Raw genomic sequence first — 17,174 nt, forward strand, 5'->3', positions numbered from 1 at the left:
TCAGACCAAAGGTTCATTTCATCCAACATCCTGGTCACACAGTGACCAACCTCATGTCTATGAGAAGCCTGCAAGCCGGACCTGAGTGCCACAGTGCTCTCTCCACTTGTGATTCCCAGCAACTGGTGTTCAGAGATAGACGGAGGGACACATGTTCCCAGGGACTCCGTGGTGGTGAGAGAAAAGAGAGGACGCATTAGCACTGCCAGTGAGCAGTCATCAAACAGGACCTGACGACAGCATCCAAACAGCAGAACCTGTGTTTACTTTGGCTTGCTAAAGGCTTAAGGGCAAAGTCTGAAGGGTGCTTTAAAAAACACCTCTGCAACCCCCACTCTAGCAATGCAGCTGTGTTAATAATTAAATAACTGTACCCAAGAGCTGCTTTGGGAAGCACCTGTTTTATTATTTTTTTGCTACCTTTTTAAATGGTATATGCAATTGCTGAACAAGCGGCTGCTTTTCACTTCTAAATAGAACCTGCAAAATACCCATTTTGACGGGGGTGTTGCGGGATAAATTCTATAATGTAAAAGGCTCCCTGGAGTGTGTGTTTCTGACCACGGGCTGCTTCTCTGCATGATCGGTGCAGAGGAACTAATTGTACCCTCCCCATGCTCTTGCAGGAACCCTTTTCATGAAAATTAAGCCACCCAATGCAAGACTTGGCCTTGCCGCTGCAGTGTTCCCATGTGGAACAGGGAGAGTGGCCACAGCACTATAGTACAAAGCTGCATATAGATAAAGGGTTTGCAATCCCTGGAATCTCCTGTGAAAAAATATCCAGCAGGCGATGTGAAAGACCTCTCTCTTTGTCTGAGATCTTGAGGAGCCTCTGCCCATCAGGTACTGGGATAGACGGAAAAGCAGGTACTGGGCAAGAGCCTGGTGGTATGTCGGATGTGAGAGAGCCTTTAGGATTGCATCTGAAAATACTACATGCATTAGGGCCATCTTGAAGGATTTGAACCTTTAAAGAAATGAAAGTCACCCAAATCCTGGAAATTACCTAGCTGCTCCATTTGACTTGGTTTGCTTGTGAAAGTCATGTTTTAGCCAAGAATTACATGTAAGTTTCATCCTAGAGATTCGATTTGCTAATGGAATGTGAGAGTTGTCTGGACTCTTCACAAAGAGAAAATCCCCTTTTATTCTTCTGGAACATTCATGCTCTGGGGCTCTTGCCCAGTTGGCCTTAGAAGTGGTAGGACCTGTTTGTCTTTCGTTTCGCTGGTGGGTTGTAATGTCTTCTTTTGCCAGTAAGTCCGTACTGTGGCTGAAACCAGCCACCGCAAAGCTGCTTTTTTTCAGATTGCGTGTTTTGCCAGGCAGATCCTGCTGTGATCCATTATTACCTTATGAGGGCCGTATCATTTGTTTAAAAATGTTCTTCCTTACTAGGATCCTTCCTAAACTGGGGTCAAACCATAGGCCCTTTCAAATGGCTCAAGCAGAAGATTCAAGCATTTGTGTGATGGAAGCTAAAAAATTTTTTGGGGGGTGGTCTCCTTCTCAGTGAGAAGGGCTCATCTTCAGTAGGACTTCCCCAAGTGAATTGAGATACATCCCAAAATGAGACATGCGTCAGTCAGAATGCACTCCCAGGCGAGTCCCGTGACCTGCACTTCACTCACATCCCCCCCTCCCAAGTGATTTTTTCGGGTCTAGATCCTGCGTGGCCCTGAAAAAGCGCAGTTTTCAGGGCAAGAGTGCAGCACAGACTGGCAGTGGCAACTTCTGGGTAATCTCAATAGTGCTGAAAAGCAAAGGCAATACTGTGGAGGGATTTTGGGCCAATGAAGAACATATATTTGTAAGACTGAGGCTGAACAAATTGTATGAATGTACATGTATCTGGGAGGTTAGACTTATACAAACAGTAATGTAAATTTGCTATTCCCTGCCCCACAATAAGAGTCATGTTCAGGAGTGTATCACTACTACAGGTCCCTATCACTTTAAGAGGGCTGACACTAGTAGAGAATTTTAAATAGGGAGCGAATAATCATTTCCTACAAATTCCAAACAGTTTTTAATTCCCTTTTTAGTTTTCTTTGTATTCAATTCAAAAATTACGGTATTTTTTGCCCATCCATTTGAAATACGTCTATGCTGCTTTTCAATGCATGTTTACAAAGCGGTGTACAAAAATAATAAAAATTCAACTAAAATGATTTTTAAATATAAATACTACTGTCTGGTTCAACTAATATTACAATTGCCCTTCAGTGGAGCTTTCAGGGCAGTTTACAGAATCAAGATAGAATATTCTAATGAATATCACCACTGAAATATTTATTTTGCAGATTATTTCAACACCTTCACTTCACCAAGCACTAGTAGTAGATATATTGGTATGACCATAGCATTGAAGGAACAGAAGTACTTTGCATAATTCACATTCCATGTTTTGCAAATACTTATTTGATAGGAAGGTAGTCAGCTGGGGACATGGCATTCTCTGTGGAGAGCCCTCATCTTGGGAATTCAAAAGCCAACTTAGTCCATCACAGATCTGTTCTGTGGATTCTTCAGCTGCCTACGTGGTGTACTTTTATGAGTGGTACAACAGCCTCAGGCTATGCAAGTGTCATAGACACATAAACTTTTGAGGAACTCCTAAAGTATCGGTTTAAATTACTCTTCTTGCTCAACCTTGAAAGATGGATTTGTCTTGAACGTTAATGTGCAAAAAGGGAATGAAAACTCTACCGTTTGCTGATCAGGCTTCTATTGTATTCTGGACTTTGTGAATTTATATTAAGAACGTAAGAGGAGCCTGATGGATCAGGCCAATGGCCCACCTAGTCCAGCCCCCTCTTCTCACAGTGGCCAATCAGATGCCTGTGGAAAGCTTGCAAGCAGGATTCAAGCGACAGATCACTCTCGCCTCCTATTGAAAAGCAGTATAGAAATTATTGTAAAAATCAATCAATCAATAGAAGAAATGGCTTTTGGAATTTAATGTGAAGAAAGCTGAGGTACGATTCACAAGGCTGCCGTCTAGTAGTGAGTAAACCCCATTGCACACTGTAAGATTTACGAGAAAACATGGATAGGAATGCACTGCTAAAGGCTTCATTTGTCTAAAGACAAGTTCATCCAAAGTAGGGGTGGGGAACTTCAGATGTGAGGATCTCTGCCGGTCCTCAAAACTCTCCCCAGGCCCCACCCTGCACTGGTGCAGCTTCTCACCCCAAGTGTTGTTGCCTGGTACAATGGATAGCTGAACTTGATTAATGCCTCTTGCATCTTTAAAGAATGTACACTCTTGAGCAAAACCAGAGTGTGGACAGTTTGGTCCTCCTGATTACAGCCATTGAGATTCCTCCCTTGAGCTCAGCCCTGCTTGGCACAGCCGTGGAAGGCAGCCAACAATATTAATCTTGCATGCCCTCCTTGCTTGTCAGCAGAGCATTCTAGCTATGTACATGCAGCACATTAGTAGCCTGACCATCTGGAAAGTCATGCCAGGAGCAGTGGAAGGTGGATGGGTAAGCACTAATACATGGCTAATAGCTCTGCACATGATACACGTTTTGCTGAGATGTTGTGTGGGTGTTGATGCCCCATCAAGCATACCAAAATAACTGCAGACAAAGAGAATTGCAGAGACATTTCTCTCTCCAAACAGACAGCATGCATACACTTTGATTAGGCTTTTCAGGGCACAAAAGCTGCTGCAAAAGTAAATATTCATTAAAAGAAATATTTTTGAGAAAGTGAAATAAGGCTAAATGAAAAGCACAATTAATGTGAAGACTCACAGTGAACACTAAAAAGATACCTAATCAAAAGTGGGAAAGTTGCATTGACCACTGACTTCTCCTGAAACCTGCCTTTTTTGTGTTCCCCTGGAATTTGACTTTGGACCATGACCTGGCCTGGCCTTTCTGATTGTCCCTGTGATTGGCTTTGGGACAGCTGGCTTCAGTGTCACATGAAACAGGACAATATGCAGAGGGTCCCTGGTTTAATCCTTGACATTTCTAGTTAAATATCAAACAATAAGTGATGTCAAACCCCTGAGCCATGGAGACAACCTGTTGCCAGTCAGAATAGATAATTGTAGTAGATAGACAAATAGTTTGCATTACTGTATCTATTTAATTTATATATTTGAAGGGTTTTCACTCTTCAGCCAAAAAGGGTCCCACAGCAGCATACGTTAAGATCATAACAAGAAGATGGTCCATGCCTGCCAGGTAGCAACTTAGCTTCGTACTAATATATTTTAGTGTACACTTTATCCTAAGAACCCAGAGAGAGGCAGAAGCAATTAAAATCTGAATAGTTCCAATACCATCAAAAGAACAAATAAAAAAAAACCCATGACAAATCCTCAAAATTACCATCTATAAAAATAGTTTGGAGCCACACATGGACTCATTTATGGGACTGATAACCAACAAAAGCCTGAATTATTGTAAGACTTTAACTGGTGCTGAAATGACAAAAAAAAAGACAACATATATGAATGCCCAATATATTAAGCAGGCAAATATACTCCTGTATTTAAGTGTAATGTATATCATCATCTGTCAGCAAAGTCCTTCTGTGTTGTACACAGGAAAAACAGACCAATCTACACACTAAAGAACCAATGGATCCAAATTTGACATGAAAATGGCAATATTCATAAGCCAGTGGAACAACATTTTGCAATCTACCTGGGCACTCTGCTGCTGAACATGAAGTGGCCATACTCGAGCAAAAGAATTTCAAAGGGACACTTCAGGGTGAGAATGCAAAATTACAATCAATCAAGAAGTTAAACTATTCATCTTGGCCTGAACAGAGAAGCAAGTTTTCCACTATAAATGTTAACTAAATCAGCAAAGCAATCACGCTTTCTCAAGGGGTCACTTTCTGTGTTTTGCATGCATTCTACCTCTGGTTCAATTGTCACTGCCTGTAATTCTTGCATTTCATTTTTCCCTGATCTCACTGCTTACCACTGCTATTGTAGCTTGCCACCATTTATATACTTCTGATTGATTGTGGATCTGATTGGCTGTGTCGTCTAGGGAAGTTTATGCCAGAAAGTTCAGCCTTTAAGGAGTCAAAAGACTCTTTATTGTTTTTAGTGCAACAGTCTTAGTGGCTCAGCCTCTGGATATTATGATGTTATCAGATTTCTGTTAATAGAACTATCACTGTGGGTTTGCCTTAAGGTAATGCCTGGCCATAATCTTGGACTTGGCAATGGAATGTTAATAGCCTGAGATATTCAGGTGCTATCTCTCAATGGGAACTAATTGTTAGAAGATTGCTCCTTGATATGAACATACGAGCCCTGAGGGATCAGACCAAAGCCTTATTTTAGTCCAGCATTCTGCTTCCAGTGGCCAACCAGATGCCTATGAGAAGCCCAAAAGCAAGAAATGAGTACAAAGGGACTCTGCTGCTAAGAATTCCCTAACGGAGGACCACTCTGCAGTGTGTGTGTGTGCAATCAAAGAAGGTAGTAGGGCGGCCATAGGAACATAGGTAGCTGCCTTATACAGAATCAAAATATTGGTCCACCTAGTCCCAGTATTGTTTATCTTACCTGGCAGTGGCTCTTCAGAGTTTCAATCAGGGGCCTCTCCCAGCCCTATCTGTAGTGGCTGTGCCACACTGGCCCCAGAAAAAGAGTAAACTGTGAGGCTAACATAAGACACACTGTTCGTGAAATTCTGCAAGCTTCTGAGTTACACAGAGCTCTTCTGCAGGGAACACATGATATGAGTAAATTGTGGATATTTATTTAAGTGCAGGTTAAAGGTAAAGGATCCCTGGCAGTTAAGTCCAGTCACAGATGACCATGGGGTTGCGGCGCTCATCTTGCTTTATAGGTCGAGGGAGCCAGCATTTGTCTGCAGACAGTTTTTCCGGGTCATGTGGCCAGCATGACTAAGCCACTTCTGGCACAACGGAACAGCAAAACCAGAGCAGCACATGGAAACACCGTTTACCTTCCCACCGGAGTGGAACCTATTTATCTACTTGCACTTTTTTGGCATGCTTTCGAACTGCTAGGCTACCTATTATTAATTAGTGTGATAAGTGTGTATGGTGTAATATTGTATAACATAAGCAAAGGATAACTCCTGTCGTGAGGAGTACACAATCTAGCCTAAAGCCAGCATAGTGAAACACAGTTCACACCTGCTGCTCATCATACAAATGTACTGAACACATGTTCACTCATGTTATAGTTTGCTCTGTGTTTACTTTCCATTTTATTATTTCCTTCTGAGGGGTACCCGATTACACTGTTTGCTTATGCAGTTCTTTTATCACCTTTAAATGACTAAAGGTGAGTTCAAACAACATGAGACATACTTCAGTGTGAATGGCTAGCGCATGCTGTTTAATCCCGGATGGTTTTAAAAGCTGCCTTTTGTCAGAATTTGTTAGTACACAGGCCACCAATCAGATGCCCAAGCCATACATGCAAGTCACTGTACATATACCCAAGTAACAGGAAGTCAGTGTGCTTCTGGACAATGTATACAGTACAGTCAGTGATCTACTGCACTGCTCTACCTAGAGACTATGGCTTCTTTAAGTAAGTAAAGGTAAAGGAACCCCTGACCATTAGGTCTAGTCGCCGTACTACCCTGCTCAGCAGCTGTTGGGCAGGAAGCTGTATTGCAGTGGGCAAACTACAATCCCCACCATTTTTTTGTAGAAAGCCATGAAAATTACCGTATTTTTTGCACCATAACACTCACTTTTTTCCTCCTAAAAAGTAAGGGGAAATGTCTGTGCGTGTTATGGAGGGAATGCCTACGGGTTGCATGCCTACAGACTTTCCTCCTCTAAAAACTACGTGCGTGTTATGGTCAGGTGCGTGTTATAGAGCGAAAAATACGGTAAATTGGTTTTAAAACTTACATAAATTTACAGCAATTGTGGTATTTGTAAGATGGGGCACTGCTGCTTTCCTGCTCTCCCAGCTATGGCGGTAGTAGCAACTTTTAGTCTGAGCAACATAGACTTGCAATTTCAACAGTATGCTACATTTTCTCTAATTCTTCTGTTTCTTTCAAATTTTCTTATTTGTTATACATTTTTTTAAAATACTGCAAATCTCCAGATCTTAATGCGAGTTATTTTATTCTCACCATACCCTGATCTAAAAGGCAGCATATATCTTACAAAGGCAAACTCATTAAAACAGTCCTGCTTTCTTAAGCACCATATTTCATTAGTAGGAAACTTCAGACTTGTTTTACAAATATCTCTTGATGTTTGCATGAAAGGAAACATCTAACCTACAGACTGAGTAAAATATAATTTATAGGAAGCCTGGGGCACTTTGATGGGATGACTTTCCCCAATGGAAGAATTATTAGTGCCAGGTAACCTTGTTTGCTCTAGATCTGTTGAAATGTACATTTATGGCAATGAAGTCAGATGGAGGCAGGGCCTGATCCTCAAAGAGTGGTATAAATAATCTCCAGACTTTGCCACACATCTGGCTATACTCACCAACGGAGCAAAACTGAGTAGGGAGCCACTTCACACTGCACAAAAAAGAAAAACACTGTTTCCTTAGGGCAGAACCACACATTTAAATATGGTTCTATGACTTTTCCCAAAGAATCACGGGAATGGTAGTTTCCCCTCACAGTGCTACAATTCCCAGCACCCGTAACAAACTCCAGTTCCCAGAATACTTTGGGGGGGGGGAGTCCTGTGTTTTAAATGTGCATTGGATGTGCGTCAAATGTATCCAGTGGATCTTTGGAGTCCCATCCTGCAGAACAAGTTCTAAACTGCCACAAAAAATAATTTGAAACTATTTTGTAAGACAAAACGTTTCATTTTCCTCTGTGGGTTGCTTTTAAAAAACCTGAGTGGGTAGCTGCTAAAGCAATGTATTGGGGCCCAAGTTAACTTTATCTCTATCAGCAAACATTACATACAGTATCGTGTACATGGTACATAATTTGTGATTAAGTCACATTCTGGTACAGAATTCCCCTCCCTGTGTAAAACTGACCATAACAGTATCAGCTAGAAAGTAAATATACCAACCCGAAGGCTAAATAATGCACTATATTTGGAAAGAGCATTGCCCTCAGTAGCATTTTTGCTTCAGCGTTATTCATACGGTACACTAGGAATTTTAGAAATTTTGCTTATTTCTTTTTATTCTGAAATATTCCCAGGACCATGTACAGCACCCTCAGATAAACTCCTTGGTCCCAACTACATGGGGTGATTAATTTTTTTATTGAGTTTTGAAGGGGTTGGTTACGGGAGGGGGAGCTTGCCTGTTGTTGTTGTTTTGAGAACTGCTTTCTTTGTGTCTATTTTATTGGGAGTGGGGAGTATGGGTATTCTGAGCACCACAGGTTTTTCTTCCATAAAATTGATATTTTGTAGTGCCCGTGACTGTATCTTAGAAATCCACGTGTTCCTCAAAATGGTTGAGGACCCCTGTTGTATTTAAAACGAACACAAAACATCAACACATGCATACAATATAGTGGTACCTCGTGTTAAGTACTTAATTCATTCCGGAGGTCCGTTCTTAACCTGAAACTGTTCTTAACCTGAAGCACCACTTTAGCTAATGGGGCCTCCTGCAGCTGCCGCGCCACCGGAGCACGATTTCTGTTCTCATCCTGAAGCAAAGCTCTTAACCTGAGGTACTATTTCTGGGTTAGTGGAGTCTGTAACCTGAAGCGTATGTAACCAAGGTACCACTGTAATGTTAAAGCATAACATTCCCTTCTGAAAAATAAATCACAGCTTCCTGCTACCCAATTGCCTATCTAGCTCAGCTCATGAAAAAACAGGAAAAAAATCTGTCCCCTGAGACTCCTCTGGCTTGGCAATGAAAGCACATGCCTCAAGGGGAAGTAACAGAGAGCAGGATTTTGGTGGAGGGGATTGTAGGGCAGTAAGCTGGGGAAGGAATAGTGACCCCTGCAGTTGCTTCTCCTCTCCAAATTACACCCTGACACTCCGGGATCAAATCAGAAGCTGGGATAGATTTTGTAATTCCAGGACTGTCCCTGGAAAATAGGGACACTTGGAGGATATGCTCACTCTGCCTAATGGTAGGACTGGCTCTGGCACAACATTAAAATTGAGAGGAACAAAACCAGTAAAAATAAGTAAAAAATGCAATAATTTGAATTTCCTGGACAAATAAAAAAGAGTTAAACAAGGTGCCCAAATGAATACAGTGTTGACACCAAGACACTGTAGATCTTCCATAATTCCTCCAATGCCAGAACACAACCTGAAAGTTATCCATTTTGACAAAGCTTCCACCCACATCACACGAGATAGATGCAGAAGGAGTGATGAAAGAAACAGTCACCATGCCCTTTGCTCTGAGGAAATTTTTTTTTAAGGGAACAGGCTAACAAAGTCTTTGCCCCTAGTGAGAATTCAGATAATTTTAGTACAGAAGAGCCTATTATATTATTCTGTAGCATACTTGACATAATCAATTCATTCCTGCCTACTGCTTATTTCAGTAAAGGGCTTTATTGAATAGTGGCATACTGGGTGTTGTGAATAGAAAATTTGTTTTTTAAGATCCTCACCGCTAAAACAGGCAGAGGGAAAGATCAAACATGGGAACAGAGGAATTAATGCGCCAGCGCTCTGAGGGAGAATCTAGTAGGCCCCTTTCATCCCACAAAAGACAGCACTTCCCACTTTGTACTTCAAATGCGGAATGACCTTCATGGCTTTCTTTCTTTTTATTTCTGGAATCCTTCTAGTGAGAGAAGTACTCCTCATCTTGGTAGATCTTATCTATACACACTCATTTCAATCACTGTCATCCATACCTTCAGATGCCAAATGCCATACGCCAGTCCCTCTATATCAAAAACCTTGTGCCTCTCGCAAGTTCCTTAGGCCTGTTTATCCTTTGCAATAAAATACACTTTGTCAATAATGTTTAATAAAGTATGTAATTTCAAGGCAATTTACATTAATTCAAGGTAATTGAACATAATTTTGAAAAACTACAAAATGGCTTAATTGAAGGTAAAGATCAATTCATTGTGTTCAATAAGCATTTCCAATAGCGGCTGGTATGGTGGAACAATGCCATGGAGCTGTACTCCCCACACTAGCTTCGCTGCACTTTGGTGGCGCTGAGGTGGGGCTGCATGGACATATTAGCGGAAGCGCAGCCCTGACCTTGCCACTGCCCTGCCTCATCCACGTGCTATCTAGGTGAGCAGTGGTGACACTGGCACTGGGAGGGTTGCTCCACAGTGATGCCTCACCACATCAATCTCTACTGATTATTTCTAGGGAAGCTCACATGAAAGAAGGAAGCTTTCTTTCAAAGCCAAAGTAGTATAATCAGCTCAAAGTACTCTTGAATGAACCAGATTACTTATATCCATTTTAATAGGGCTTCTGGCTGGGGTTTAGGATGGAAGCTGCTTCAGATTGCAGTCCAACGCCCTGATTATGCTGGGCTGTGGGGTTGTGTGTTGGACTGAGTGGAGGCTATCCTCTACTCACTTCTACTGGTCTCCTGCCAGCTCAAACTTCCTCCTTCTGCTTGCCAAATGAGTGGGTGGGTGAAAAGTCCATTGATACCATCCATCCTTGTATCCTTCTGGAGTATTTGCAGAGACTGAATATGGGTGGGTAGGAGGCACCTTAATTTTCCAGTGCTTCTGCTCCTGTTTCACAGGACACCTCCAGAATGTAGTACTGGGAAACTGCTCCTCCACATGGGAACTTTCATATGGGTGTGTTATTTCTTATCACATGGAGAGACTAGGTAGATTCTCTAGGTGATGACTATGCAGCACACTGCATTTGATCCCATGGTTGATCTTGCTCTTCAAAAGAAAAGTTTCCATGCCAGTAGCTGTTGCTGCCAGCCGAAAGAGAATGTCATGGAAACTTTGGCATAGAAACTACCTAGCAAAGATAAAAGTCAGTTCCACCCATACACATTATAGCAGCGCCATGAAGAAGTCATCACACAAATGCCGTTTCTCAGCTTCCCAAGCCTAACTGAGGAAATGTGAGAGCAGGGGCAACGGATCTCTTTCCCCAATGCAATAACTTCACACAACCATACCATACCTGCTGCACAATGTAAGCACTTCAAGGAGTTCCACTAAATTACTGAGCTTGAGGGCTTGTTGATATTTTCCACTTGAGAAAGCAGGCTTGATAGAGCAAAGTCAGACCACTTTATTACCGGAAAATGTAGTTCAGCTTTCCAATGAGGCGTGTCAACTGCAGGTTCAGTTCAGGCTTATGAACTGAAAGAAAGCTTATGGCTTGAAGTATGTTATGTTTAGCATTCTATTAAATTCACCACTCCCTTTTTTATTCTTATAAAATAACATGTCCTACCTGGGGAAAATCCATGGGCTGTTACACCTCAGGCCATTCAGTTCCATCCTTCCTTGATTTCCCTGTCTACCTCCTTTGTATCCTCTCTTCCCAGATCCTACACACTTCTTCCTCCCACAGTACTTCCTCTATAGTACTAAGAACAGATAAGCTCACTCAGCAGGGATGCAATTATGATGTCACCTGTAAATCATCAATGAACCCTGCTGGCGGTGATGTGCATATGGCATCCTTGGTCACCATTGTAAGTTAATATTGAGCATTCACTCTGTCATCTCCTCTGCTTTTGGACTGGAAGCTGCATTAAACTGGCCCATCCAACTCAGTATTGATTCCTTCCAGCTCTACCTGAAGATGTCAGAGAGGGAAACAAGGACCTCCTGCATGCAAAACTTATTGCTCTAGGTCTGAGCCACACCCCTTCCCACATGTTCAGCAGTTGACAACTGCAGCACCGACTTGCATGTCTGAATCAGCCAACACAGATCAAACTCTGCAAAGATAACATGCGGGTTATTTCAAGTACAGCACTCTTCTGTTGAATTTGTCCACACAGAGAGATGCAAAACACCAAATATGAACTTGAATGATGCATACACCTGTTAGAACTGACCCTAAAGCTCCATTTTTGCTGGATTCTAGGGGTAGTTAAGGTAGAACTCCAATTAGTGCTGGATTTACACATAAACTAAATAAACTACAGTTTTTAGGGCATCAGATTACGCAAGGCCTCTAAAGAATATTTTTAAAATGTTACGTTTTAGTTAGATTTAGTTTTTAGTTGCATCCTCACTTATTTGCGCATATAAAACTTTATTGTTTCTATTTTCATTGTCCTTTCTGTTAGATTAATACACTTTTTTGTATTGCTTATGGGCCTCTTAAACTAGACGTAGTTTAGAGCCTCAACATGTCTTAACTTGGCCTGGCTCTGGTGCATATCCATCTCCTATATATGACAAGCACTACAGTTTTTAAAATATTAGTCCGCTGCTGCATTTATGAAGGGGAGAGGCCAGAGGCTAGTGTAGTGGGGGCAATACATGCTTTTAGGGCAGAAGTTTCCAGGCATTTCCAGCTAAAAGGGACCCCAGTAGTAAGATTGGGCTTTGCAGTGCATTTCTACATGCAAGCCAGAAGTATCTCCTCCCTTTGCATGCTGTTCTGGGGGTTCTCATGACCTCCTCCCAGAAGCAGTTTGGGTGAGACATGATTCCTCCACCCTCACTGCAACTCTTTGACATACGGTAGGTCATAAAATACTAAATAGGCAACCAGCTTGAAGTCTTGTTGAGCAATTCAGACAAACCCATGTGCACATTCACCAGTGTAACCTGGGCTGTAGGGATGCACACAGTAGATGTAGCCCAGGAGATACTGTTAAATATTCTGATTTTGATTAAAGAATCTGACAATTTGCAAAAGGCACCTAGGAAACACAGCACAGTTTTGCAACTCAGAATAATCCACATGCCCCCAGGTAGGTTTTTCAAAACCTTTTGAAGAAAGGCTGGCTCAAACACAGCAGTGAAAAGCCCAAAATGGAAATGTATTTGCACTTCATTTAAATTTGAAAAAAAGGCAATTATATTCCTTCCGCTGTGTGTCAGATTGTTAAGAATCTCGCTGTTCTGCTTTGGAAGGAAGCCTACAAAAAAGAATGTTATTGACATTAATCCACATTTAATGAAGTAGCATGATGGTTATATAACCATTGCCAGTTTCATAAAGGTTCCAATTTAGAAGCACACAGAACTTTATGATCATGTTCTGCTCCATCTTAATAGATGGTATCAGTGGCAACTGACAACTATTGCAAACAACTAGGCACTGCTATTTTTGTCTGTGCTTACAACTGTAGCTAGATACACAAAGCTGTGAGAATTCAGTCCTTTCAAGTTCTCCCTATTAAAAAGCAAGCTCCTTTTACACTGCCTGCCAGATCCCAGGTACTCTGGGTCCACCATACAACAATGCGAATCGGTTATAAAAGTTTGGGAGGTACACAACAGCAAGAATTGGTGTCTGAATGGTGCTGCAAGACTTTTAAAAATCTTGTGTCTAGTGCCATTTGGACTCTTGTTTCAAGCAGCAAAACATCTAGGGCCAATGCTGATTTCAGGAAGGGATTGACAACTGTAATCACTTTCCAAAGCCTACTACTGCCCTTGGTCATCCCCTCCCCAACATAAAAGAGAATTTTGGCTCAGCTAATGCCTTGGACAAGAAACTTGATCAGCCTGTGGAAAAGACATAGAGATTTCTTCTTTCAGAAGAGGCAAGTATAGTTCTGTCCAGCAATAGCACAAGGCTCCTTCCCATTACTACAGGCAAGTTACTAATCTTGTCTAAGTGTAGAGGGATGGTAGAGATCATTGGCAGACAAGGAGTTGAGACAGGAGGGTAGGAGGAGAGAATGTATCTGAACCATGGGTTGTAGATGGATTGGAAATCCCTGGAAAAACGGGAAGATGGCCTGCATTAATCATGGTGTTGAAGGATGCAGATATAACATGAATGCACAGCTAAAGTGGATAATAAATAAAGTGGAAATTTGCACCATAAGAAGAGCCATTTTGTGTCAAACCAAAAGCCTCTCTAGTTCAGCACTCTGTTCCTAGAGTGGCCAACCAGATGCCTCTGGAAACCTCACGAGCAGAACATGTTCTCCAGGTACTGGTATACAGACACATGATGTTGGCATTCAGAAGTATCCTGGAGGTAGCATACAGTCATCATTGTGACTAATTGCCATTGATCGCCTTATCCTCCATGAATTTGTCTAATTTCCTTTTAAAGCCATCAGTTGAAGTCAGTAACCATCACTACAGTTTGTGGTCACAAATTCCATAGTGTATACCCATTGTGAAGAAGAGCTTCCTTTTCTCTCCTGTACTTTCTTTTCTCAGCTTCCTTGAGTGGCCCTGGGCTCTGGTGTTAGAAGAGGGAGAAAATATTCTCTCCCACAGACCACCAGAAAGGGGAAAAGGGAGGTGGCATGAAATGTGGGGGCCCCAGGTCTACCTTAACTCTCTTAGCCAGGGGTCAGCAAACTTTTTCAGCAGGGGGCCAGTCCACTGTCCCTCAGACCTTGTGGGGGGGGGGGCAGACTATATTTTGAAATATATATAATAAAAAATGAACAAATTCCTATGCCCCACAAATAACCCAGAGATGCATTTTAAATAAAAGGGCACATTCTACTCATGTAAAAACATGCTGATTCCCGGACCGTCTGTGGGATGGATTTAGAAGGCGATTAGGCCGGATCCGGCCCCTGGGCCTTAGTTTGCCTACCCATGCTCTTAACAACGAGATCAGCTGCATTACATTTGTACTACCCTTTGGTACAACAGCAAGAAAAGGACAGCAATACAATTATAAGAGTTTTAAAAGTTTAATGTGGTGCCTCTGGAGAATTTGCACAGGTAAGTGCACTTGACGGTGTAATGAGCACAATTAAAGGATGGGATGGGAGTGGAGGAAGCTATTACAATGGGGCTGTTATGTGGACAGCAGTCAATTCATCAGCTCTCACTCAGTTTCCTTGGCAAGCCATTTGAGGTGAGTGACTCATTCCAGCAATGCATTCAGGAGACAACCAAAAACTCTTTACAAATGAAAATATGCAGCCCCATAGCCGCTTGTTATTATTTCCACACTGGCAGATCAGGCTTCCAAAACTGTCTTTTTAAAAAATGCACATAAAAAAGCAGAATTAGGCATGCTGGGCCATAGGTAAAAAAACCAACAACTCCCAAATCCACAGCTAAGCGATACGTACACTTTTATTAGGAACAACCAAAATGTCACAAAAGTGTGGCATGATAAGGAAACATTAGGAAAACGGGACAAAGTGCCATCTGAATGCAGCAATGGAGTATATGAGAATCTCCGAAGTAGATAAAAGCAAGCCAAGTCTCTCCTTCCCTTCCCCCTTGACCTTTCTTATTATTTGCTACATATGCAGCAAGGCTGGATAGATTTCTTCCATCACCTCCAGCATCAGGACCAAAGTGAGAACTGGGTATAGTGAGATTTTCCAGACTCTTTTCTGTCCATTTCCTATTCTATTCAAGTGAGCAGTTAACATGTTTGCATTACATTTAACACTAAGGCCTGCATTTATTTCAATGGAGCCCTGTCATGAAAGCTGACATTCAGAGCTCCCATTATTTCCAGTGAGCATTCACATAAGGTTCCATTGTTTCCAATGGGCATTATTGTAATGTGTTTTAGTACGTGTGGGTTTCTGAACACTATGTTTTAGAGAGGGGAGTGTGAAAAGAGTAGGTGGGTGGGCTTTAGTTTATTGAGAAAGGACACAGGATGGGTCAGAGGAGCAAAGGAACCAGGTGATGCATGTACACAAGGGATAAAGGGTAAAGGGACCCCTGACCATTAGGTCCAGTAATGACCGACTCTGGGGTTGCGGCGCTCATCTCGCTTTATTGGCCAAGGGAGCCGGCGTCATGTGGCCAGCATGTTGAAGCCGCTTCTAGCGAACCAGAGCAGCGCACGGAAACGCCGTTTACCTTCCCGCTGGAGGTATTTATCTACTTGCACTTTGACGTGCTTTCGAACTGCTAGGTTGGCAGGAGCAGGGACCGAGCAACGGGAGCTCACCCCGTCATGGGGATTCGAACCGCTGACCTTCTGATCAGCAAGCCCTAGGCTCTGTGGTTTAACCCACAGCGCCACCCGTGTCCCTGTACACCAGGGATACACTGCAACATTTTGTTGCAGAGCTCTGCTTCTTAAACATTGTCCCTTGTTTCCTTTGAAGTTGGTTTAATAACCTTGCTTGGGCTGAGGTTGGTAACCATAGTTTCGAAGTTTGCATGAAACAATAAATCAATGCATAATTGTCCAAGCCCAGCCAATGATTTACCAAGGCCAGGCACCAGAAAACAGGAACCATCCCTGGTAAATAGGGGTGGTTAGAGCATATGAGATATAATCTGTGATATATGCTCCAACTGCCTATTTACCAGGACATAGATACCTTCAGTGAATTTTTAAAAAAAGCAACAAAACCGGGCCAGTACTGACACATTCCTACCAGGTTTAAGGCAAATATTGCTCCGCAAGATTAAAACTTAATACCTTTCAAATACCCAGCAAATCCCACAAAATCCATTGCTAGGCATAACAAGCATACTTTTGAGTCATTTCATAAATTATTTCCCCCCCCCCCTTAACCTGCTGTGAATTGAAGGACCTATACAACCAGAACGTATACAACAGTGTATAAAACTCTTAAAAGCCACGTAGATGTGTATACAATTCCCGCCTCTATTCTATTTGGAATATGCACTCTGCAAAAAAAAGCTTCAGTTGCCACGACATAATGTAGGTGGGCTGCATTATCTCTCCTATCAAGGGAGGATAATTAACAAAGCGATGAAGAATGAACTATGAAAACTTTTTTTGGAACGCCTGTTAAAAGAGACTTGTCAGAATAGGGGAAGGTGTTTTCATTTGGGCTCACTCAAAGACTATCAAGGGCAAGAATTTTAATGGGATAAAAAGCCAGCAAGGGAAAAGCTTTGGAGAGGGAAATGAAGTTGTTGCTCACAGCAGATAAACCTTGTAATATCTTGGGTAAGAACCCAAGAGTCTGAATGTTTATTGAAAGTCTATTCCTAGTTTTCTGAGTGGTTGGGGGTTTAGACTCTTTTTAATATTGTATCTGAAATTATTGTAACCTGCCCTGGGAACTTGAGTTGAAAGGCAGGTGAAATTATTATTATTATTATTATTAAACCTCTGCCATAGTCCAAAGGACAAGACGAACTCCATCACGGTTAAGTGACTGTAACAGTTCC

The 17,174-nt window shown here is 42.1% G+C and overlaps 1 protein-coding gene across 6 annotated transcripts in view; it reads right to left on the reverse strand.

Annotated features, from left to right (window-relative positions):
- The window catches only part of SPATA13 (spermatogenesis associated 13), a 162,415-nt gene that overhangs the window by 94,173 nt on the left and 51,068 nt on the right, over positions 1 to 17,174 (reverse strand). Inside the window, exon 1 of one of the 6 annotated variants that reach the window (XM_053385874.1) lies at positions 11,347 to 11,480. The exons of the other annotated variants lie outside the window; for them this stretch is intronic. Within the exon in view, the coding sequence (XP_053241849.1) occupies positions 11,347 to 11,361 (15 nt within the window). The 5' untranslated portion in view covers positions 11,362 to 11,480. Of the gene's footprint in view, positions 1 to 11,346; positions 11,481 to 17,174 lie in introns of those variants that run through there. 6 annotated transcript variants of the gene reach the window in all.

The sequence above is a fragment of the Podarcis raffonei genome, chromosome 4, assembly GCF_027172205.1.
Source record: "Podarcis raffonei isolate rPodRaf1 chromosome 4, rPodRaf1.pri, whole genome shotgun sequence".
In the NCBI taxonomy this organism is placed as follows: Eukaryota; Metazoa; Chordata; class Lepidosauria; order Squamata; family Lacertidae; genus Podarcis; species Podarcis raffonei.